Source organism: Cenococcum geophilum (genome assembly GCF_001692895.1).
Source record: "Cenococcum geophilum 1.58 unplaced genomic scaffold K441scaffold_55, whole genome shotgun sequence".
Taxonomy (NCBI): domain Eukaryota; kingdom Fungi; phylum Ascomycota; class Dothideomycetes; order Gloniales; family Gloniaceae; genus Cenococcum; species Cenococcum geophilum.
The window spans coordinates 940404-964165 of record NW_027137613.1 but is presented as its reverse complement, the minus strand read 5'-3'; the positions used below and the strand labels follow the sequence as shown (position 1 = coordinate 964165).

General features: G+C 33.2%; 2 protein-coding genes across 2 annotated transcripts; both read right to left on the bottom strand.

The window, feature by feature from the left end:
• Positions 1-10247: 10247 nt before the first annotated feature.
• Positions 10248-10436, bottom strand: K441DRAFT_583593 (uncharacterized protein; the record flags this gene model as incomplete). The annotated part of the gene is made up of 1 exon (XM_067644504.1): positions 10248-10436. A coding segment is annotated over one exon (189 nt), but the record flags the coding sequence as incomplete, so codon positions are not given.
• Positions 10437-21142: 10706 nt separating this feature from the next.
• Positions 21143-21542, bottom strand: K441DRAFT_667487 (uncharacterized protein; the record flags this gene model as incomplete). Its single annotated transcript, XM_067649845.1, has 2 exons — positions 21143-21177; positions 21379-21542. A coding segment is annotated over one exon (164 nt), but the record flags the coding sequence as incomplete, so codon positions are not given.
• Between the last annotated feature and the right edge of the window lie 2220 nt (positions 21543-23762).

Sequence of the window (23762 nt, the reverse complement as noted above, 5' to 3'; positions counted from 1 at the left end):
GGTTACTTAACTTAATTACGTCCGACTAAGGTATATAGTTTAGCTCTAATATATAGAGACGAATCTGCTAACGCCTTAGCATCTCTATCAAGATATCTATATCCTTCTACTACAAAACTACTAAGCAACTAGAAAACACTAATGCTAGCATAAAAGCGTACCTATAATAGATAGTCGCCTATAGTTAAGATAACTAGGTAGATTACCTCCTACTAGGTAAATTTGCAGCGAATAATTACGTCTTAACTACTATAGGACTTACCCCGTTCTTTGTGAATAAGGGATATTACCCCTAATCCGGCATAGAACTACTAGAACCTATTAATAAGAAACTGCCATATAGAAAACGCCTTAAGATGCTACTTGCCGACTAGTATGCAGACCGTATAAAAAATCTACTTAACTACTGCAAGGGAGAAATGGCCTAGGCTTAAGCAAAGTAGGCCTACTTTGCTAACCGTTATAGAACACCACTACCGGAGATGTGTGTTGGCGACTAGGTATAGCTAAATGTACGCAATATCTCTATATAGAGGCCTATAAAGTTATTTAATTATAAGAACCTCGGCCCTTACCTAATTAAATAAGTTATTAATAGGGGAGCCGTATATAAGCTAGAGCTCCCGCCTACCCTAGCTACCCGTGGGATATGGCCTATATTTTACCTATAGCTACTATACCTTTACTAGCCTAACCCCTTACTGGGGCAGATATAGCCTAAACCCCTATTAGTACTAATCTAAGATAAGAACGAAGATGAGAACTATAAGGAGTGGACCGTTAAACGAATTATTAACTCTAAATACTTTGGCAAAGGTAGAGGATGATGGCTTTACTATAGAGCTATATATATAGGATTTAATATAGATTAGCCAGAATGGCAACTATAGGAAGACTTTGAAAATGTAAAGGATTTAATTAGCGACTTTTACTATATAAACCCACAGAAACTAGGCCTAAGTAGAGATTTTATACCTAATCCTCTATAGGAGCCCTTATAGAGTTAAACCGTTATATATTACCACATAGGGGCAAATTACCGTTAGATTGCCGTTAGATTGCGATAAAGTGCGATTACGTGACCGGAATATTGTTAAGATGTCTAGGAACTTTAACTAGCGGTTAAAGTTGTCTAATTGGTCGGATTTTTAGATGCTAAGCCTTATTATATAACGTTGTTTTAAGCCTTTAGTAATACCCCCCTTTCTTCTTTTCTATACCCTAAGTGTCCCTTTTATATATATATAGTAACCACAGCGTTACCGGAGCTCCGCCTCTATAGAAGGGGGGGTAGTGTTACGGAACCCCACCGTAGGGGCCTCCATAGGAGAGCCCCATGCTCTCGCGTACACCTTGTGTACAGCTTATGTCAGCTACGCGTAGGTATATCACCTCCTTACGCCCTCGACCCTTATGATCGATTGCGCAACGTTTTATAGACTCCTTGAATACATACGTCTTGTAGCCACTGCCCCGTCCTATGACATTTATCTTTATAAAGATTCACGCATTACCTATTCTATTTTAGATCTCGCTAATTAAAGGTAAAGGATACCTATTCTTTCTAGTAATGCTGTTTAACTATTTATAGTTAATACATAGCCTTAGTTTATAATTCTTTTTTGGTATAAATAGTACTAAATAACCCGCTAATAACTGTAATAGTCTAATGTATCCCTTTCGTAAGTTTTCTTAGATAAACTCTTTTAATACTCTACCTTCTTCTTTGGTAAGTTTATAGATTAGAAAGAACCTTAGACTTATTTCTAGTTCTAATTCTATTTTATAGTCCTATACTATATACTCTAACAGCTTTTTGCTCTTAGGTAACTATAGTTTCTTACTATATTTATAGTATCTTTTTGGTATATAGCTTAGCCCTTTTTCCGTTTCTTCGTAGGTTACTCCTACTTAGTACTATACTAACTTAGTTTATTATTATATCTTATGTTATTATATATCTCTAATATTAACCTAACCTATAACCTAATCGATCTTTAGATTATATTCCTATAACTAAGGCATTCCTAATACTGCCTTATTATTCCCTAATGGTAATATATTAAAAGACATTTTAACTTATCTTCCTTTAATAGTTAGCTAAATAGGTCCTGTTTTAAGATTAATAATACCTCCTCTATAGGCTATTGGATCTCCTAAAATTGTTACTAATAGGTAAGGACATTCCTTCTATCTATATGGTAACCCTATTCTTTTAACTACTGCTAGCGAGATATAGTTTCTTATTGCTCCACTATCTACTAATGCCTTAAACTGTTAATCTTACCATTTAACTTGTAAATTTAGGTGTCGTCCTTAAATTCCTTTAAGGGTCTAAGGCTCTACTACTAGCTCCCTCTGGTCCTGTAGGCCTCTACTTTTCCTAACTACTAGCTACTAGATCCTGTTTATACTTAGTCTAACTTAGGCTAATACTTAGTTCGTTTTTTATCTTTAATATACTAAGGATAGGTATTCTCTAAACATTCCCACTATTATTGTCCATCTAGGCATTCTTCCGTAAGGAATTTTCCTAGTTAAAGTATTAAGTCCCCTTATTCTTAAACTTCTACTAGATGCCAACTATGTATATACTTAGCGTTTTAATACTTCGCCTCGTCCGTTATCCAATATATCCTTATTAGATACTTTTAATTTTTGTCCTTTGGTGTTCTATATATATTCCACGCATTATCTACGCATACTATTTATAATAGTGTGTAATATACTTAATATCTTAGGTTAACTCTCGGTTCGTCTTTATTTTAGAGTTTAAACCTTTCTTATATTAATCTAAGCGTTGCAACTTCGTTCGCGGGTACTAAGATTCGCCTTTTGCTTCTCTAGTCCTCTAATTACTCCTTTAAATCCTTTAATATTATAATTAAGGCCCCTTTAATATAAGTTATAGCCTTCTCTATAATCGGGTAGTCTTGGACAACTTTTTCGTCCAACTATATATAGAAATCCTCCTACTTATTATTATGTCGTTGCTTATACCACTTTTAGTACAGCTACTTAAGTATATATAGCTCGTCTATAAGAAAATATCTCTTTATTACTACGTTATAACAGCCTTTAGTATATTGTTCCTCGAACCTAGTAGGAATCCCTAAATCCTCTTCTTGTTCTAGTTTAGTAAGCCACTTAGCTCTTAGTATGCCTGTTCTAGGTCTATTAGTGATCCTTTGTACTAGCGCTCTGTCCCTTATATGTTTTAATATACTAGATCTCTTATCTAGTTTCTATTCTTACTATAAGGTAATTCTTGCCCTAAATTCCTCTATGGTTTCTTTTACGTCGCGTTTTATAAGTGGATCCTTAAAGTCTTCGTACTTCTTAATCTTAGTATTAACTTTTCGATCTTTAGGCCGAACACTATATTCCCCTAGTAAGTCTTCTAGGTCTATGTGTCTGTCTCCTAGTCTAATTACTGTTTACGCTATAGATTCTCTAATCTATAAGGAAGCTTCTTATCTCTTGCTTGTAGGTGTTTTAATTTATACTCCAAATTCTTAACCCCTTAAATTCTTTAATCCTAAGCTTGCTTCTAACTTAAGCTTAGCTTCAGCCTTAGTCTAACTAGGCTTTACTAGTGTCCTCGTCTTATCTTAAGAATCTTAGTCGTCTCTTATCTTATTATAAGAATCTTAAGCCTTTAGCCTTTTGCCTTTATTAAGTGGTAAGCTAGCACTAGCAGTTATCTACTTACTTAATCGTCCTTAGATATTACTCCTTCCATCTTATAAAGCAATAGACGCCGTGTCTAACGGTATTATAATACCCGTTACTAAACCTTACTCTATAGCGGTCTCAGTCTCTACTTCTATTGCGTTATTAAGGTTTAAATACCCCTAGTTGGTTCCTTTACTATCCTCGTCACTATTAATTAATAAGTACTCTAACTCCATTATTATTGTTGCTAATTATTGTCCGTATATTACTATAATATCTTAATCTAGCTCGTAGAGTTAATCTTAGTTTTTGTCTAACTCTTTAGTTCCTCTAAGTCCTTTTAACTCTAGCTCTTATAGCCAATAGCTTACACCGTACTTAGCGTCTTTATAAATTCGGCATACGTTATTATAATAGAACGTAAAACTTTTAATTAAACACTCTTTTATTTCTTATAGTATACTATTATTCCTCTATATGTGTATATTATATACTATTAGTCTAGTTCCCTTTATTATATAGTAACTCTAACCATCTTTGCAATCCCTTGTAAAGTAACCCTATTTTCCGTAATTTATATAAGCTCTATCTCTAAACTACTAACTTTATTATAGAGTCCGCCTAAACGTCTTCTACTATTAAGATCCCTAGTTTAGCCTCTACTCCTTAGTCCTATAATCACTAGATCCTTAACTTCTAGGTTTCCATAGTTTCTTACTCTATCTCTTATAGGCTTCTTTAGTACCACTTAGGTCCATTAGCTCTGCGCTATACTATAATTTCTAACTTAGCTTTAGTTATTACGTACTTTGCGTCTTATATAACTATAGAACTCTATCCTAGCCTCTCTTAGCCTATTCCCTTTAGAAGATCCTACTATTAATCTTAATCGCTTAATCTATTAATTCCCTTAGGGTATCCGCATCTTCTATTAGAATAATTACGTCCTAGACTTTAGCCTTAAGTCCTTATTTATACTGTACTATAAGCGCCTTATTATTCTATTTAACTTATATTATAAGTGTTTAAAACTATATTATGTACTTAATTACTAAAGTTCGCTATATTAGGTCCTAAAGCTTTTTCTCTACTATAGTTATTGCTTCTAGGTCTCCAAATATCTATATTAATTATTCCGCGAATCCTACCTAGCTAGAAAACACAAATCATACTTCTTAATTTATAGTAGTTATTCCATTAATCTGTATTTCTATTAAGTAGGGTTTAAACCATTTAAGTGCCCGACCTATTAGGAATAGTCCTGCGTAGGCTATCTAGTCTATTGTTGTGGCTAACTTAGCCCCTTCTTGCATAACTTTAAAATACATTTATGTTAGAAATCCTTTAAGCTTTAATCTTTTTCCTAAAAATTGTTTAATTAATAGTAACTTAACCTTTACTACTCTAATTCCATTAAGTCTATTCTTAAGTACTATATTATTTTCCGTTAATTAATCTACTATTTCTTATAATTATCCTACCGTTATAGGTTATTGCGAGTTAGTGTCCGCCATACTAGTGTCACCCCCTAACCTTAAAGTAGTTGCCGCCGTTAATGGCGTTATAGTAGCTGCTTTTAGTGGCATATTATTTAACTTTCTGTGTTTAATACCGTAACTAGGGAGTAATTATATAACGGAACCTTATAGCAGGAACTATAATGGGTTCTGTTAATAGGCTAGGTGTATAGGAAATGTAAAAACAGTAGTTAACAACGTAATAATAACTGGTGGAGTGGTTGCCTAACAGATTAACTCTAATTATATTCTAAGAATTACTATAAGGAAGGAACTATCTAGGTAGGGACCAAGGGTCCTTAAATACATAACCGTACTCCTATAAAATCCTTCTTATACGTAATATACGTCTTATACGCAAGGTACGTAAGTTCCTCTCATTCCTCTTATTTAATACGTAGCATGTTATATAACCTCGGTTACCATTCCTCGTCATATGGTTCTACCGGTTCCATCCTAAACCGTGCCTAAATTAACCAACTAGCTTCTTCCGACTCCTCTCCTAGTAGTCGTAACATCGTACTTAAAGCGTCCGTAACATTATATATAAGTAGGGTTACCCTTAGCTGCTCCTTTAATAACTAGAAAAGAGTGTTACTTAAAGCTATTTAACTAAGTTAGAGTTACGCCAACTATACCGTCGTTTTAGTTACCTATTAGTTTACTAATTACTTAGGGTTCTTTAGTAAGTAGGCTATAAAGTTAAGGTTAAGGTAATTAAGTATCTTATAAAATACTACTACTACTACTAAATAAACTAGAGGTCTCCTAGCCGATTTAAGTTTACCCTTAAAGATAACTATAACTTTAACTTCTATATTATTGTTAATGTTATATATCTTAGCGGTAAGCTAGTACTCTAAATTATTAACTTCTTAACCTCCTTCTAAGCCGTATAATTCTTAAAGGATATATTAGCTAGGAATGTATAGAATACCCTTTAGTTATATTAGATTAATATCTACCTAGGACCCCTTAATTAAATTGTCTATAATATAGGAAAAAACTTCTTATCTATAGAGTTCCGATAATAAATAAAGGCAATAGTAATTAAGGTTAAGGAAGTCCCTATTAAGGCATATAATAATATTAGAAAAGTGGAGTAATATTACGCGCTATTACGCCGCGTATATAAGATTATCTCTTTAAAATTAAAGGATACTAGTAAAGAACTTACCTTATAAATAGCTATTAAAGCTATTAATAATTCCGCTAGCCCGAATAAACTTATACCTATATTACTAGTCTTTAGCGCCTACCTATAAATAACTAATAATTCTTTACTATCTCTCTCCGTTATATAATAAGCTAAGGCTATTTATAAGGTAATAAAGGAGGTGCAACGTCTCTACGCTATACGCTAGGTCAACAACGCACTAAAAATAAGAAATGGCCTAAATACCTTAACTACGCTTAATCTGCCACTCTAGTTTAAGGTACGCGTATAGCATAAAAAGGGAGGATAGTTAGGCCTATATTAACTTATTATAATTAATAGTTAAACTTATACTATTTANATACNTTANNNACCTANTTAATTCNNTTTAACNNTTATTAAGCCTTANTATAAANATAATANTTNTNAGCCTTTATAGGATGCCCTAAAAGATGCCCTAAAAAAGAACTATAATTAATATACGCTAGAAGGCGACTATAATCCTAATATAATTATAGTAGATGCGCCATAACTATGACGCGGTAGAGGTTGCCCAAAGGGATTACAAAATTGCTAATATCTTATTAATTTTAAAGAATAATTTATTACCGCTATTAAGAATAGAGTTAAGTTATTAATGGCCTTTATAACAGCTAAAGAGAAGGCTGACTTTAAGCTCGCAAAATAGCTCTAAAAGGAAGGTTATATTATAACCTTAGGAGCTCCTTTCTAAGTATCTAATAAGCAGAAGATTGACGGTCTTATCATAAGAAAAGTCTTTAAATTTAAAAAGTATAACCCTACTAAGTTTAATAAAGTTCGCATCTTTAAGTTAAGGATAGTTAATAAGATTAAAGGTAAGGCTATTAACGCCCTATTTAAGAAATCAAGGCTTATTATTTAAGGTTATAATAATAATAGTAAGGAGATAATCCTTATATAAGCTCCCATAATTTAACGAGCTAGTTAACAAGTTATTATTATATTAGCTCCCTCCTTAATAAAGAATAGAATGGCGGTTTATTTATAAGATATTACCTAGGCCTATACCCAATTAGAGACGCACCTTTAGCGCTTAATATTAGTATACCTTTTAGAGTAAATTCGCCACTAATATCTCAAAGATATGATTATAGTTATGCTTAAGCTATTATACAGAATCGTAGAGGTAGAAACTTATTAGTAGGCTACCTATAGTAAGCACTATAAAGAGAAGCTTTTAACGACTATATCTATATTTAATCCCTGCTTCCTTATTATAACTATAAGAACTCTATTTAAAATCCTTAGCATATAGACTAATAATATAATTATTTTAGGAGATAACCAATTCTTAGCTCTTAAAGAAGATAAGCTAGTAAAGGTAAATCTTATAGTAAAGCTAAAAGAAAAGCTTAATTTAATAATACTATTACTCTTTAATAGATATATCCTCTCCCTAAACGAGGATTCCATTGCCTTGCGCCAGAAGGGTTAAGGTAAGAAAATTAACGTTATTAACGTTAATTCTCTAAAGTAAGAATATATAGAGTAATATGCTTGCAAAGCTTATATTACTTCTATCTATTAACCTAAGGCTTTATTTAATTTCTTTATTACGGCTTAATGCTAGAAACTAACTAAGGATAATGTCCTTACCCTAAATAAGCGTCTTTCCTAGCAAATAAACTATCTCGATTGGGGACTACTCTACGTGCCTATTAATCTTCCTACCGCTAAGCTCTTTATATTTATTAATAAATTGTTTATAAATAATAAAGATTTTAGCTCCTAGCTAGGATATAAAATTATTATTACGAATAAATCTACTAGAGAGAATGACTTTATAATCTACGGTAATCTTATCTATTAGAGCTTAACTAAGAGTAAGTATATTACTTAAAGCGCTCTAGCGTTAGAGATATATAGAATAGTTAGCGGAGTTAATATAGCAATTACAATTAGAACTACCCTAAAAATAATTATAGATCGACTTGAACTTCCTATTATTCCTATAATCGTATATACCGACTTATATTCCCTCTATAAGTATTTAGTTAAGCTTGGTACTATAAAGGAAAAGCACCTTAGAATTAATATTATAGCACTTTAGTAATCCTATAAGCGTTAAGAACTCTTTAAGATTTAATAGATTAATGGCTAAGATAACCCAGTAGATATAATAATAAAGGCGAACCTAAATAAGGCACTAGAGATATTTATTAACATAAATACTCTACGTATATAAGTTAAAGGTTGGGTTAAAAGGGAGTCCCTAAAAATTTCTTAGTTACGTAAGGTGTTAAGATATCTAGGAACTTTAACCGGCGGTTAAAGTTATCTAATTAGTTAGATTCTCTTACCAAGACTTTTTAAAGGGGCAGACCCTAACTTAACTCAGCCAATTAGGATTTTCCATCCCCGGGATAGAAAATCGCTATTAGCTCGCTTACCGCTAGTGCCTTAGCGGCCCTACTAATAAGATACCTACCCATAACTTATAAGTAAGAAAGCACTATAAGCTAAAAGGCAAATTTTAGGACAGCGAGACTTATATTATAATAGCAATAGTAAGTAAAAAGGATTAATATTTGTTTCGCTAGTTAAGCGGTATATATATATATATAGCAACCACAAAAGAAGAGTTGCTAGTGTTGGGAATAAAGGCAACTGGTTACTATATAAGGCATATTGCCGTTATATATGGCAAGTTGCCGTTACGTGCGGCAAGTTGCCGTCACGTGTCGCCGCGGTACTAGCGTGGCGAGGAGCCTTAAGCTCCTCGCCCTCCCTTATAAATAAGAACAGAATAACAATTATCATACTATCTACAAACCATAGCTACGTAATATCACCTTATAAGACCAACAATAATATTTAAGCATACGTAAGAAAATTATAATAAGACTATTACTTGTATAATCTAGTAATTATTTCTATATAAATACGTCGGCTTTATTTAAGAGAAGCATAGCTTTCTAGTAGGCAGCCAGCTGGAAAATATAAGAAAGCTTATCTTTAATATCCTTTAGGTTAGTACCTAGTTCCCTACTAGATAACTTAAAAAGTTAGGTAATAGCAGCGGTGTAAATAAGCGAGAGCGTACTATGTATAGCGGTTTTTAAAGTGTTTCTAAAAGTCCTTTAGCGGTTAAAGTTTTGCTAATACTAGTGGGGCCACTAATTTATATGTTAGGTTTTTTAAAAAAATAAAGGAATAAGGAGAATATTATACTATAGCAGCATTATTAGACCTTGTCCCTTACCCGCTACGAAATTATTAAACTAAGTATAAGTCGCGCTTATTAAGTAAGAAGCTATAAAAGCCTTTATAAGCTTTTTCCGTCTCTTTAAAATTGTAAGGTGTTTAAAAGATTAAGGGTTCTAGTAGATGTCGCTAATATTATTAATAGTAAACTCCACTATAGGGTATTAAATTAGCTTTACGTTCTTTTTTAATCTACAAATCTAGGAGATATAAGACTTATACTAGAATTTTTTGCCTAGACTAAACCCCTATATAGTTGGGCTGTATATAAGGAAGTGTTTGTTTAGTAAATCCTTTATGCTATTACTCTTAACTTTATTAAGTTTCTTCTTTAAAGAATTATTAAATTGTATCCAAATACCGCTTAAAAATTAGCGCCTTTGCAGCTTATCGATACTGGGTTTACTATAGTTTAGATTATACTCTTAAAATAATGCCGTATTAATTATAATATGGCTATTAATAAATATCTTAACTAGCTGTCTATTGTCTATATAAAACGCATTACCTTTATACTACTAATAATGCTTCCCCTTTAAGGAAGCAAACTTCTAACTGCGCTTAGTAAGTTTACGCTTCTCGTTCTCTATACTAGGGTGGTATTTAAAAGGAAAGTATTTAAGGCTGCGTATTAGCTTTAACCCCTAGAACTTCTAAATAGGAACTACTATTACAGCTTTACTAAATCCTTTACTATTATAATCTATATACCGGCCTTTAATGCGGAAGAACTCTTCCCCTTTATAACTAGTTCTCTCCTTACTAAAATTAAATTTAATATATCTAGGCTTTCTAGTGCTAAGGCATTCCCTATATATAAGATTATTTGGCTTAAAGAGAGCCTAGAGTATATTATATGTAATTTCTCTACTATATTCTAATAAGCCAAAGCGTTGTTTTATAGAGGCGTATATAGTTTTAATATAGGTTACTAATAGATTAAGATATTAAAGGGCTAAAGGATTATAAAGGGTTCTACTTCTTAGAGTGTTGCTAAAAGCATCTAGTATAGGGATAAAGTGGTATAATAGGTTCTACTCTACCTAGTTAAACTATTAATTAATCTAAGGTATTAAAAGTCCTACTTATAGAGGTTGATATACCGTAGGCTTATCTTCTTTTAAGGGAAGTTCCCTTTATATATTAAAGAACGGACCTAAGTATATCCTATAGGCCTTTAGAATTGACGTTAATATAATATATTGCCTTGCTAATCTTCTTACCTAGTGTTTTACTATTAGTAATAGAAACCTAGTAGCTACCTTGTACTTACCTCCCTACATATAAATAATAAATATATGCTTATTAAATTCGTTTATCTCCGGAGTTGGCGCTAATTTAACTTTTATATATTTAAAGGTTATAGGATCCTAGCTATGCACAGTTGCTTAGCTAGGCTATACTTATAGTTTGTTAGGGATATATATTTTATTAACTGTCTTATAACCTAATATTAAAGCTTAGGCTCCTAGTTAGGAATCTATAGGTTAGATTTAAGAAGATAGTAGTAGATCTAAGCTACTTAAGGGTGTAGCCATAAAGCTTAAACACGCTGCCTCTAATACTTCCAGTATTACTTAGTAGATAGTGTAGTAATAATCTAAAGTATAAAATTAGGGTAAAGTTTTTAAGAGAAGCTCGATAGGGCTACTTCTTAAAAAGCTCCCTACTTTATACTGTTAATAGATATAAGCTATAGCAGTGTCGCAAATATTTATAGCACTACTCTTTTAGCTATGCTATCCTTTATCTATATTAGAGGATGCTAGATAGTATATATTAATATAGATCTAATATAGAGTAGAGCTTAATTAAGTAAACCTATAGAGTTTATTCTTGTTGGAGCCGTAGAGACTTATAGCTTGTATTAGGGATTATAGTTCTAACTACTAGTCCTAACTGCTAGCTAGCTAATATATTAGAGTAAAGGTAAACGTAATAAATTAAAGAGAAGAGAGATATAGTTATAGGATAAGTAACTGCACTATTTTAAGCGAGCTAGAATTGTTATATAGCTAGGTCCGAGCTTAACTAGGGCTTTGCTATATTTGTCCTAACCCCGCCTATAAAACCTATATATAGCAGCCCTATCCCTATTTCCCACTTCCTACTTCCTACTTCCTACTTCCTACTTTTTACTTCTTACTTCTTATTTCCTATTTCCTATTTCCTATTTCCTATTTCCTATTTCCTATTTCCTATTTCCTATTTCCTATTTCCTATTTCCTATTTCCTATTTCCTATTTCCTATTTCCTATTTCCTATTTCCTATTTCCTATTTCCTATTTCCTATTTCCTATTTCCTATTTCCTATTTCCTATTTCCTATTTCCTATTTCCTATTTCCTACTTCCTACTTCCTATTTCCTATTCTTATTCCTAACTTAGTCTACTATTCCTATACCGTCTACCTTTATATACGCTATGTCTTAATAAGCTAAAATAGCTAAAATAGCCACCTTATTAAACCATTGGCTTATTAAGAAACTTAAGGTAGTAAGAGCGATATTTAAAAATAATACTTATAAATCACTCTTATTATATAAATCCCTAAAGAAGTGTTATAATTTACTGCTTAAAAAAAAGGCAATTTTAAAGGGGTAAACGAAGTCAAAGCGTAGCAGAAGGCAACGAGTGCGTAATATTTTTATAGAAGTCTTTAGATCGGTTAGCTCTGAAGTATTTATATTATATATTTTAACAGCACCTATTACTAAGCTTAGTGAAATAAAACTTGAGGATATCTTGGCAGATATTTAAATATAGTAGAATACTGCTAAATACCTATAGGAACTAACGGTGGCTGCTAAGCGATTCTATATGGACAATTTAATTAGCGCTTTAATTCTACCGTCCTGTAAGCGTTCGCTCTTATAGGTAACTATTACCACTAGTAAAAAAGCCTTATTAGTCCTAAATAAACTTATTACTAATTCCTAATAGAGTAAAGCCGATTTTAAAGCACACCCGCCTATTTAATAGAGAGTTACTTATTAGGGTTTAATCTACGGCCTTATAATACGGATCTAGACTTAAGACGTACTCCACCTACACGGATATAAGAAGGCAATATCTTGCCGGCCATATAGAATATATAAGGTCTATATAGCCCGCTTTAGAGAATCTAATAAAACCTAACGTTTATTAGAAATAGATGCCTTATTTACCCTCTTTTTTGGGCGCCTAGCCTACTAGCCTAAAAAATCCTTTTTAAACTTTAACTTTACAGATCTCCTTAGCTTTCTCTAACAATACTAAGCTAAACGTCTAAAATTACAAATGGTATATCCATGGGAAGGGGAACCATCTATTAATATTAATTTAGATTTGTCCCTTAAATAGAGTGTAATAATTAAGTTCTCTTATAGTTTAAGCACGGTATTTATTTATTACATTATAAGTGGCGACAAAAGTACTGCACTAAAGGACTTTTAAAGAATATACAATCCTAACTACTCTTTACAATAACGATAATAACTCCACTATAACTTGGACCTGTAATAACATTTAGCACTTCCTTTAGTATACTAAGGCCGGTTACCCTAATTGCCCCACTAGCGCTAGTCTTTTAGATAAGGATTGCAGGAATTAAGGGATTTACGGTTTAAAAGTCTGTTTTAATTATCTCTATAGCGTCTAGAGTTACATTCTAGCTAGTCTATATAGCTTTAGTTTAATTCACTTTAAGTATTTAAGTAGGCATACTAATTTTGAGCCTCCTCCTTAAGCAACTAGTTGCTATATGCGATGTTATTAACTAGTATTATCTAACTCTCCCTAGCTATACCTATAGGAGTTATATATAATTAGGAGTATAGTAGAAGATATATTTAGGGGGTGGCGCTCTAACGTGCTAATACAGTCTAGGGATAAATTGCAGTCTCTGTTAATGGTATTACGTATAGAAGGTAATAGCGAAGGGCCGTTAAGTATGGGGTTAGTAGTATCCTACTATTAGTTATTAAGGCTATAGTTATATAATTTAGTTAAGGGTTAGGAGGACTTGGTACTCTAGAAGTACTTCCTATAGAATTAGTAAGGATGTGGGTTTCTTATATACAAGTCGCCCTAAAAGTTATAAGTTTTTTTAGCAAGATAAGATAGTAGATAAAAGAGGAACTATATGTGTAAAAGCCAAAGGATTAAACTAGACGGGCGTTTTATACTATATAGCAAACTATAAAACGCATATAGTGTCTAAAAGGGTGTATAAGTAGAAGTACGCGGTACGAATAGGCGAAAGTAGGCTTTATTTAAAGTAATGCTAGCTATAAACGTTGATGCCTAACCTTAGATAATAGTCACCTCTTTACTTTTAGTAGGGCGGATATTACGTGCAGAGGGGTTAATGCGGCTCTTATAACCTTAGCTTTTTAGCCTTATATCCATCCTGGCCTATATAGCTTGCAGTTAAGTAATATAAGTGGCTTTTTATTTACTAGCCTAAAAATGGCTTCCTACTTAGCCCTATTAACCCCTCCCGCGGATATTTTAGAGACTTATATAGTTGTAGCTAATTCTTATTTAATTAAATAGACTAGTAGGCGATAAGTGCCTATCTATAGCAGTTTAAAACTATCCTAATTATAATTTTAGGAAAGGATAAACTCCTAGTAATTTTTAAACGATTTCCTTTACATATCTAACACTTATAAACGATTTCCCCCCTTTATAAAGAGGCACAATTTCTAAGTATAAAATGTTTAGTAGTTAGCTAGAGATAGGATTAGGGGTAATATAGGGCGCCGTTATGCGAATATAGTTGCGGAGAATGGAAGAATTATATTTAACCTAGTTATAGTACTCTTCCGGCTAAGCGAGCGGCGTAGGATACATATTAAGTAAGAGTAAGAATTACGGTTAGATAGTGTTAGTATTTAAACAAGATAAACCTAACGTTATATAGCTCGGGTGGGCGGAGTATAAGTTAATAGAGGCTATGGGTTTAGTAAGGAGTAAGAGCTAAGATAAGATAGCGCTAATGCCTAAATTTCTAGATTAAGGATAGAGGGAAATAGATTTATGCCGGTAATAAGCTGTATTCTATAGGCCGAGTTATAATAAGTTAGACTAGCTAGTAAAGATTTATGCGTATTAAACATAGTTATAACCTTTTAATTAGATACTACTAGCTATTCCTAAATATTATAAGAAGACTTATACAGCAAAGGGTGGCAAAACTAAATTGCCTATATATTAATGCCAGTGGGGGAGCAAATAAAGGCGCTAGGTATATATAAGGTCTAGTATAATTAGGTTAAGAGGAGGAAGACTAGGTTAAGCTATACACTATTATCTATAAGGGCCCTTTATACCAACTACGGTAACCTTAAAGGTTAATTAGGTAGGCGGAATTTATATAAATAGCTGGAGGAGACGAGCTTAGATTAGATTAGATACTAATACTTATAATAGGTAAGACCTAAATAACTTTTGCTATTGTAAGATAGATTATTAAAGAACAACACCTAGTAGAATAAGTAGGGCTTACGGATCCAGAGGGATAGGGGGGTAATTAGTATTATTTAGATGGGATCCCCCTTAAAGGAGGGTTGTAACTCTTTAAATACGATACTCTTATAACTGTATAATTATCCGCCCTTTTACGCGCTTGCCGTAGCGATGGTCTCTAAATTATAGCCATAGCTACATTATACTAGTGCTGATACTCTGCCCTACGGAGATTAGTTACTAAATGCTAAGACTACTAAAGAAAACGCACCTTCCTAAATAGACCCTAATCTTTAGCTTTAAATATTAGCGATAATATAAGCCTATTTTCTACCCCCTCTCTACTAACTAATATGGCTTATAATTACTAATAGATAACCAAAAGTATAGGCGGCAAAAACTGGCGGTAAAGAGTAAGATTGTGCCCTTTTTATTACAATTTACTATGCTAATAATCTATAGGGTAAAGTCCTTAAGGTATTAAGAAAGGAGGAATGTAAACGCCTCTTCGTAGAAGCGCACGCTTAAAAAGTATAGCAACTTTTAAGGAATTATATAATCGCAGTTTAGCGAGCCCTATAACTAGCAAAACCTAAAGTAAAGTATACCACTGCTATTCCGTTAGAATCCCTCTTATTATATTATAAAACTTACCCTAGTCTAGCTACACTAAGACTTATTAATATCTCTATAAATAGGACGGAAGTGATTACATAAGCCTAAAGATTTACTTCTAGCGGAATACCTTTAAAAGCGATTATAACAATCCTCTATATACCCCCCCCTTAAAGTATATACTTAATAAAGAAGTAGCTGCTAGGTATAGCCTAACCCAATCTAACTTAGAAAAGTTTAATAAACTATCTACTTAGTTGGCGCAAGAGAAGATAGACGCTAAATTAATTGCTTATTTAAGAGGGAAGGGTAGTAGAAGGCCGCTATAGGCGTCCCGTAGAAGGCCGTTATAAAATTAGTTACGCTATTTAAGAAGGAGCGCTACCGCCGAGTATAATCTAAAGATATCGACACAAAGGTCCTAGAAAACTTCTTATACCGCTACTAATTATTGCTTTATTAATCTAGAGAGCGTAAGGATATATATTGAAGCTAAATTACCGCTAAAAGAAGTTTAAAAATATATTAAGGCTGTAATTTAGAGTGAAATCTCTCTAGCAAGGAAGGAAGAGCTAAAAAAGCTCGCCAACGATTTCTGTTATAACTTTTTAATAATTCTACGTAGGGCGGCTAGGGAAGATAACTGCGTGGAAGTTCTTTATAAGATATAGTTCTATATATTTCCTAGGGATAAGTTTATATACTTAAGAAATGCAGGTATAGTATTTAATTTCTTTATAATTCTTAGCAAAACTACTACACCTTTAACTAGAATGCTAACTTGTAATATATATATAATCCTTAAACTAGTAACCGGTCCTTAAGCCTTATACCTATTTCTCCTAAGACTTTAGTTTCCTAAATAAGACCGGTAATAATCCTAACGATAATATACTCCTAGGGGAAGCGACTAAGGAAGTCCCCAATAAAACCGTCTCTTAGGTTATCCTAAGAAAATAAGTATAGGCAGCCACTAAGTACCTTTCCCTATAATAATCCTCTAAATCTATTATTATAGATAAACTAGATATCGCAAACAAAGTAAGTCTCTTATAGTAGCTTTCTATAACCTTTTAAATTAAGGATAGCGGTTATTAGAGCTAGGCTAAATGCTAATTATTATAAGGTACTAGCAGTAAATAAAGCTATACTACTACCTCTACCGTTTACCCGGTCCTAAATAGAAATAAATAACTCTCATATTAAGACACCTTATTTAGATATTACTATTAGAATCTCCTAGGATGTATTAGTATAAGAATTACATTATATATAGGGTCTTGACTATATCTAGGCGAAGTATTTTCTAAAAGATCTCTAGCAGAAGACTATACGTTAAGATAGTAGGAGACGAAGAGAACCTATACTTTATAGTAAACTAACTTAAAGAGCGCTCTAAATTTACTTCCCTTTTTTGGTTATAGAGGGTAAATTGTATATAACTGGCAAGCATATCTTTAATATAAAGAATTAAGCCCCAGCCTTAGGGGTATATATACTTAAAATTTAACATAATCTTAATTATCTAGTCTAATAAGCCTCTCCTTTTAAAGACGCCCTATTATAAAGACCTTACTTACTAGCAAAAATCCCTCTAGTTTTCTCTATTTATACCTAAGGGCCCTTCTACAAGCTTTAGGCTTATTATGCTATTATAAAAGGGAATATCCACGAATTTTATATAGCACCGATTAAGACTTATTATACATCTATATTAGATAAAGTTCTATAATAGCTAATATAGGTGGATAATATTATAATATGGGGGGCTAGGAAATTTCTAAAAGGCGTAGTAGAGCGGTTAGGGATAGTAGCTAGACGGGCTAAAAGTGGAGGAGCTTAGTTATTCCTTAAGCAGAACTATAACAGAAGGATTTATATTAAATGCTATTAGCCTAGCAATCTAGCGGAATGCCAAAACGTGCTTTAGTTATTTAAAAAAAAATCTTATATTATAATCTAACTATCTATCTTAAACACAGCTATTAGAGAGATTACCTAATCCCTATACCTTGCCCAGGCCATCTAAAAATGCACCTTAATTAGAAACCGCTATTAAACCCTACCTCTAGCTCTAACTCTAATAAAGTAATACTAGTTACCTTAGCAGGCTTAGACGTAATTCCGTTAGTGTGGATTTTTAATTGGTCTGTAAGCTAACTAACTATATTTATACAAAACCACCGGAATTACGTCTAAGGCTGTTTTCCAATATTTATAAAGCGCGTAAATAATATCCGCCTTACGGAGGTTACGGATATTAAAATAACTCAACACTAGCGTTTTATATTATTTCCCAAAGTTTATTAATTATATAATAGAACCTAGGCTTTTAGAATATAACATTTTTATTACTTAGGTATTTTTAGGCCTTATACTTATTTTCGTTAAAAAAAACGCGTTATTAAGAGCGTAATCTTTATATAATTTTATTAAATGCTAGTAAACGCTAGTAAACGCTAGCTAGTATATATAAAGGCTATATAAATCTATAATAGCTACCCTAAAAAACCTTAGGTAGCTATTATTTGGGTAAGCTATATAGAGGCTCCGCGTATAAAAGCTTTATATAAAGCTTTACGTATAGAGGCTCTGTATAAAGCTTTATATAAAGCTCTATATAAAGCTTTACGTAAAGCTTTTATAGGGCCTCCGTATATAGAACTTTATATAAAGCCTTATATAGAGCTTTATATAGAGCCTCCGTATATAGAGCTTTATATAGAGCTTTATGTAGAGCCTTATATAGAGCCTCTATATGTAAAGCTTTGTGTAGAGCTTTATATAGAGCCTCTGTATATAGAGCTTCGTGTAAAGCCTAACTAGGTAAGTCGCCCGTTTAGCGGCGCTTTCTATTAGATATTATGGAGGTATAAGTAAATATACTTATTAATTATAGAGCTGCTTCTACGGGTCAATTTGACGGTATTTCTGAGATAATAGCTATTATAGGGGTAGAGATTAATTTCGTTAAAGAAGATGACTGCTCTATATATAAAATAAGTCGGACCGCTTAACGGATCTTGTAAAACTCCCTTAGACCATAGAATTAACTTTTTAACAAAAAAGGTTAGCAATATCCGCCAATTAATTCTATAGTCTAAGCTTACTAAGGTAACAATACTAGAAGCTACCTTAAATAATTCAGAAGAATTATTAATCTAAGCTATTTATAAGCGCCAAAAAGACGGGTCGTATATAGTAGATATACTTCCTTAACGATTCTACTTACTAGTTAACCTAGTTAAGTAACCTTAAGAGCCAAAACCCCTAGAATTAAAGCCCTAAAAGCTAAAGTCTAGAGTGAAATTTATAGAAGAGGAAGACGCGCTGCTTACTAATCTAAAAGAGAAATAAAATCTTTTATAGGAACGATTAAAGACAGCTTTTTAAAAAGAAGTCTTAGATCACTATAGGGGCGTCACTATTTAAAATTAAAGGCTTAGCCTATTGTCTAGAAGAAAAGGGGGCGGCCTACTAGGCGGAAGAATTGGCGGTAATAGTAGTGCTGTTCTTTTTAGCTTAAAGTTCTATTTCTAGCTTAAGTTCTATTTACAGCGCATTTCTATAGGAAAACGAATATACATTATATAGCTAGATTAGTATAAATATCCTATCTATTAGCATATAATTCTTAATGGCTTTAAGGACTTCTTTATACCGCCTATCCTTTTTATAACTAATAAACGCGAAACTGCATCTTAGTGACCACCTATTTCTTTCGGCCTTATCCAACGCATACGTAATAACTACCTTTGGCGATTTATACTGGACTATCCTTATCTTTTCTTTGCCCTTATTTATTCTAGTCTACACTACGCGTATAAAAGAACGCCAGCGCTTTAAAGAATTATTATAAGATCTATCTACTACTTTATTAAGCGTAAATACCGGTCTATCTTTATCCTTAGAAATTCCCGTTAATATCTACTTGTTAGGAGGGTTATAAATTATATTAATATACTTTAGGAGTTTAGGATCGTCTAATAACTAGTAGATGATCTTTATACCGCGAGGTCTATATCCTAATACCGCTTTAAGCCTAAACGTTTAACAAGTATTAAGATAAAGTTTTGCCGTTGTAAGAAACATATTAACAAAATCTTTATAGTGGTTAGTTTTCTTCTATAAAAACGTAAACTAGTTACTTATATAAACTTTTAGACGCTTAAATGTTCTGGCCGAACTAAAAGTAGTTAGCTAAAAAACGCCATCTCTAACTAGTGCCCCTACGACTAAACCGAAAACGGTTGGCTGAAGGATATAATTCTCGATTAATGCCACTATAGTAAGGCAAGGTAATGTCTCGGTCTTATTATCTTTATCCGTTAGGGATTTAAGAGGTAATAATTACGTAGCGGTTAAGGATGCGCTTAATTCCCCCTTAAAGTAGTCTTAAGTAAGCCTATCCTCCATTCTAGAGTATATAGAGAGAGTACTAATATTACTAGAGTAGGTTGGGTCCTTATTAGCATTTATAAAAGAGAAAAAGGGCTAGCTTAGCGCGCTAATACTAGAAGAAGTTACCGTCGCTCTAACACCGCTAGGAGAGTTAAGCTTAGGAGGTATTAGTTTCTCGTTAATATCCACTAAGGGGCGAGAAAGATAGGGCAGAATACTCATCGTCATATTGTTAATACTAGAGTTAGTAGTAATTTCCGTCTCCCTAATACTGCAAAAAGAGTTAAGCTTAGTAGGTATTAGTTCCTTATTAGTATCTACTAAAGGGGGAGGATAAAGGTAGTGCTAGATGTCGCTCGTTATATTATTAACGCAAGAGTTAATAGTGTTCTTATTAGCCTTGTCTAATAATAAGTCTCTAGTATATATAATTTGCTTTTAGTTACTTATAGAGCTAGCAGCCTAATAGCTTAGAGTTGCCATAGGAAGTTATTAATAGATTTTCGTTGCCGGTTATAGAAGGAAAGTATTTATAGGAAATAGAAATGCAGTATACTAAGTAAATATTTATATAGGCCGTTGAAATCGGACTTTGTACCTGTACGCGGTGACGGCTACGAACCTAGTCTTCGAAGTTCAGATCTAGAGCCAACGCAGAGACGTTGTATAGCGTGTAGACAGGACCTGGTGGTGGTTGTGGGCGTTAAGGGCGGTGGTGAAAGGTTTTTGGATGGTGAGATCTTGAAAACTACTACTGTTGGCCCTCTACAATACGACGACTACTACATTATTCTCCTATCTAAGGCACCTGTACGATCCAACATGGATATATAGCATTTAATAGCATCCCCTAACCCCCAATAGAAAGTATTAATAACCTCTTATATTAACGAACGAGCGAACGCGGAGCAAACGAACGAATGAGTAAATATACGGCCCCTCCTAACCCCTAGGGCAATCGCCCGCGGAGCATGCGGTTACTCGCCATTCTTAACTACCAAATACTACCTAGCAGCCTAGATTGCGACCTACGGTTTTCCCTATCTTCTTTTAACGGAGTGGTGCCCTTAGAAAGGGCTTAGCTGGGGCCTAGGCATAAAAGATACCTAAATACACAATATATCCCGCTCGCTTATTAGTATTACGGTAGTTAGAACGGATGAATCCCCCTTACGCCTTCAATGGCTCTAGGGGGGGGGAGGCAAGGCGTATATGGCAATAGTCTATAAGAGATAGTATATAGGGGATAGGTAAGATACGGAATAAGATAATAAGACATAGTAATCGATCAGCAGGGCCTAGCTAGGATGTAGTAAACCCCAGCTTTAATAAGCTAGAGAAGGAAGTAGTAGTTCCTAAGGAGTTCAAAACATCTAAGGAGGAGGACGTACTGTAGGCCCGTAGGGCCGCTGCTACGTGCAAATATGGCAATTTGGGGTTTTTTATCCTACTAAGGTGGCTTATAGGGTTTTTCCTTCCCCTAACTGCAGGGTTTTTCTTTATGTAAATTATAAGTTTTCCCCCTATGACGGAGTAGTCTGCGTGGGCCAGTAGGATCCGTATCAGACGTTAATCAAAGAATTACTACTAAATATTTATGTAAGGGAAGTATGGCAAAGCTGCTAGTACTAAGCGGCTTCCTATATATAGGGCTGCCTAAATCCTCCGCAAGCTAAAGCGTATGGCGTATGCGCTAATAGCTAAATTAAAATATAGTAATAACTTAGAAATACTGCAGAGGTTTATATATAAGGTTTATTATTAGTTATACTTATATCCAAATATCTTATTATATCCTAAGGGAACGGCTTAGCGTTTAAATATAATAAGGCCAAATAGAAGCAAATACTCCTATAGTCCTTAGAGCTTAAAGAGTTGCGCTAGGATAGTTAGCCTATATAGGACATTCTACTCTTAATTTTAGGGTAAAGACTTAGCGACTAGAAGAGTAAATGCCCTACATTTTTAGGTACTACTTATATAGATAGTAGTATTATAGGGTATAAATTTGCATAAGGCATAGCTGCGTTAATTAGGGTATAATACGATGCTAATTTCATAAGGCGAGACAGGCACTATTTGTATTAGGCTTTAATTTTAAGCGCCTATCTTTAATAATCTGTATAGCTACACCCCTATACATACTACCCGCTACTTATTTTTATATATTGTCTTATATAGGATTCTATAGGAGCTTCTAAATAGGTTTATTGGTTAATTCCCCTTAGGATTCCTTATTCTCTAAAACTAAAATATAACTTAGTAAAAACGTGTTGGTTATAATGTTTATATTAAAACTAACCAGTAGCACTTCTAATAGCTTTCGGTATACGCCAGCTTATAGCCTTTTAAGTTACTTAATTTAACCAATTATCTCTTAGCTTTTTATTTACGCGTTCTAAAAAAAATTCCTTTTTAGGTAAATTTACTTTATTCTAGCTACGCCCTAAGCTAATAATATTTTTAGCTTCCTTATTTATAAATTTCTACTAATTCTTATTAAAAAAAGGCGCCTTAGCCTAGGCCTATATACTTACCAGGAAACGCTACTACTGCTTTAGGTTATACTAAACTATATCCTATACCTACTTTGCAGAAGCATTAGCCCTAATGTCTATTATATATAATAGCGTTTAGAAATAGGTATTAGTAAAACTACTAGGTCCTAATATATTATAGCAAAGCAGGGTTTCGCGAATAGAGAATTTTAAGTTATTTAAGTGTCTTGGCTAACGCCACTAGTATTACCCCTGCTAGTTTAGTTTTATAAGACTGGCCCTCCCGCCTTCCCTAGAATCGCACTAACTATTTAGCTAGACGCCGTTAGTTCTAGTAGCTGCGCCGGACATAGCCCACCTAATACTTCTACTATGTTACGGAATATGCAGAAGGAGTTAAAGCGCTAGAAGTTGCTTACTATAGCTAATTTAGTTCTCCTCGCTATATTATAAAAGCGAGAGGAGCTAAGGCTCCTAGGTGTAATAGCTAAGTTAACAATAACAGTTATATTTTCCCTAGTTGTTAGAAGGATAATTTATTTTATAGATTATAAAACCTCTCTAACGCTCCGTATAAGCTAGAAAAACAATTTGCTTATAGAGTAAAAGATTACTTTTATACTATTTTCTAATACTAAAAATAAAACTCTTAATAATATATAATTATAAAAATGGCTAATGCGAGGCCTGCGTAACTATATTATATATTAGTAAACTAATAGCTAAAATTGGGGGGGGGGGGGGGCTTTGTACATTAAAATTGACATTATGGCCTTAATTTCCGTCTTAGTAGTTTGCGCTGCTATCCTAATTATGCCTATATACCCAAAACCTAATAGCTAAATAAAAAATGCGTATTTAGGGCGATCCTGTTAAAGCTATAATTGTAAATACTAATTAAGAGTGATACTAGCGTAATAAAGCTAAACGTGCTAGATCTTAGGATCTTTAACTAACTTTTTAAAGAGGTATATTACCTAGAAGAAAATAATATATAAGTAGAGAAAGGCACTATATAACGCTATTTTAATAATAAAAGGGTTCGGATGCCATAAAAACTAAGTAATTATAACGATAATAAGGGTAGGGTAAGTAAATCTACTAAGGGGAGCTATAATCTTAAATATTTAAGAAAATGGAAAAGAATAAAGATAAAAGTGGGAGTAGGCTAGCTTATAATGATATTATTCCTTAAAAATAAGGC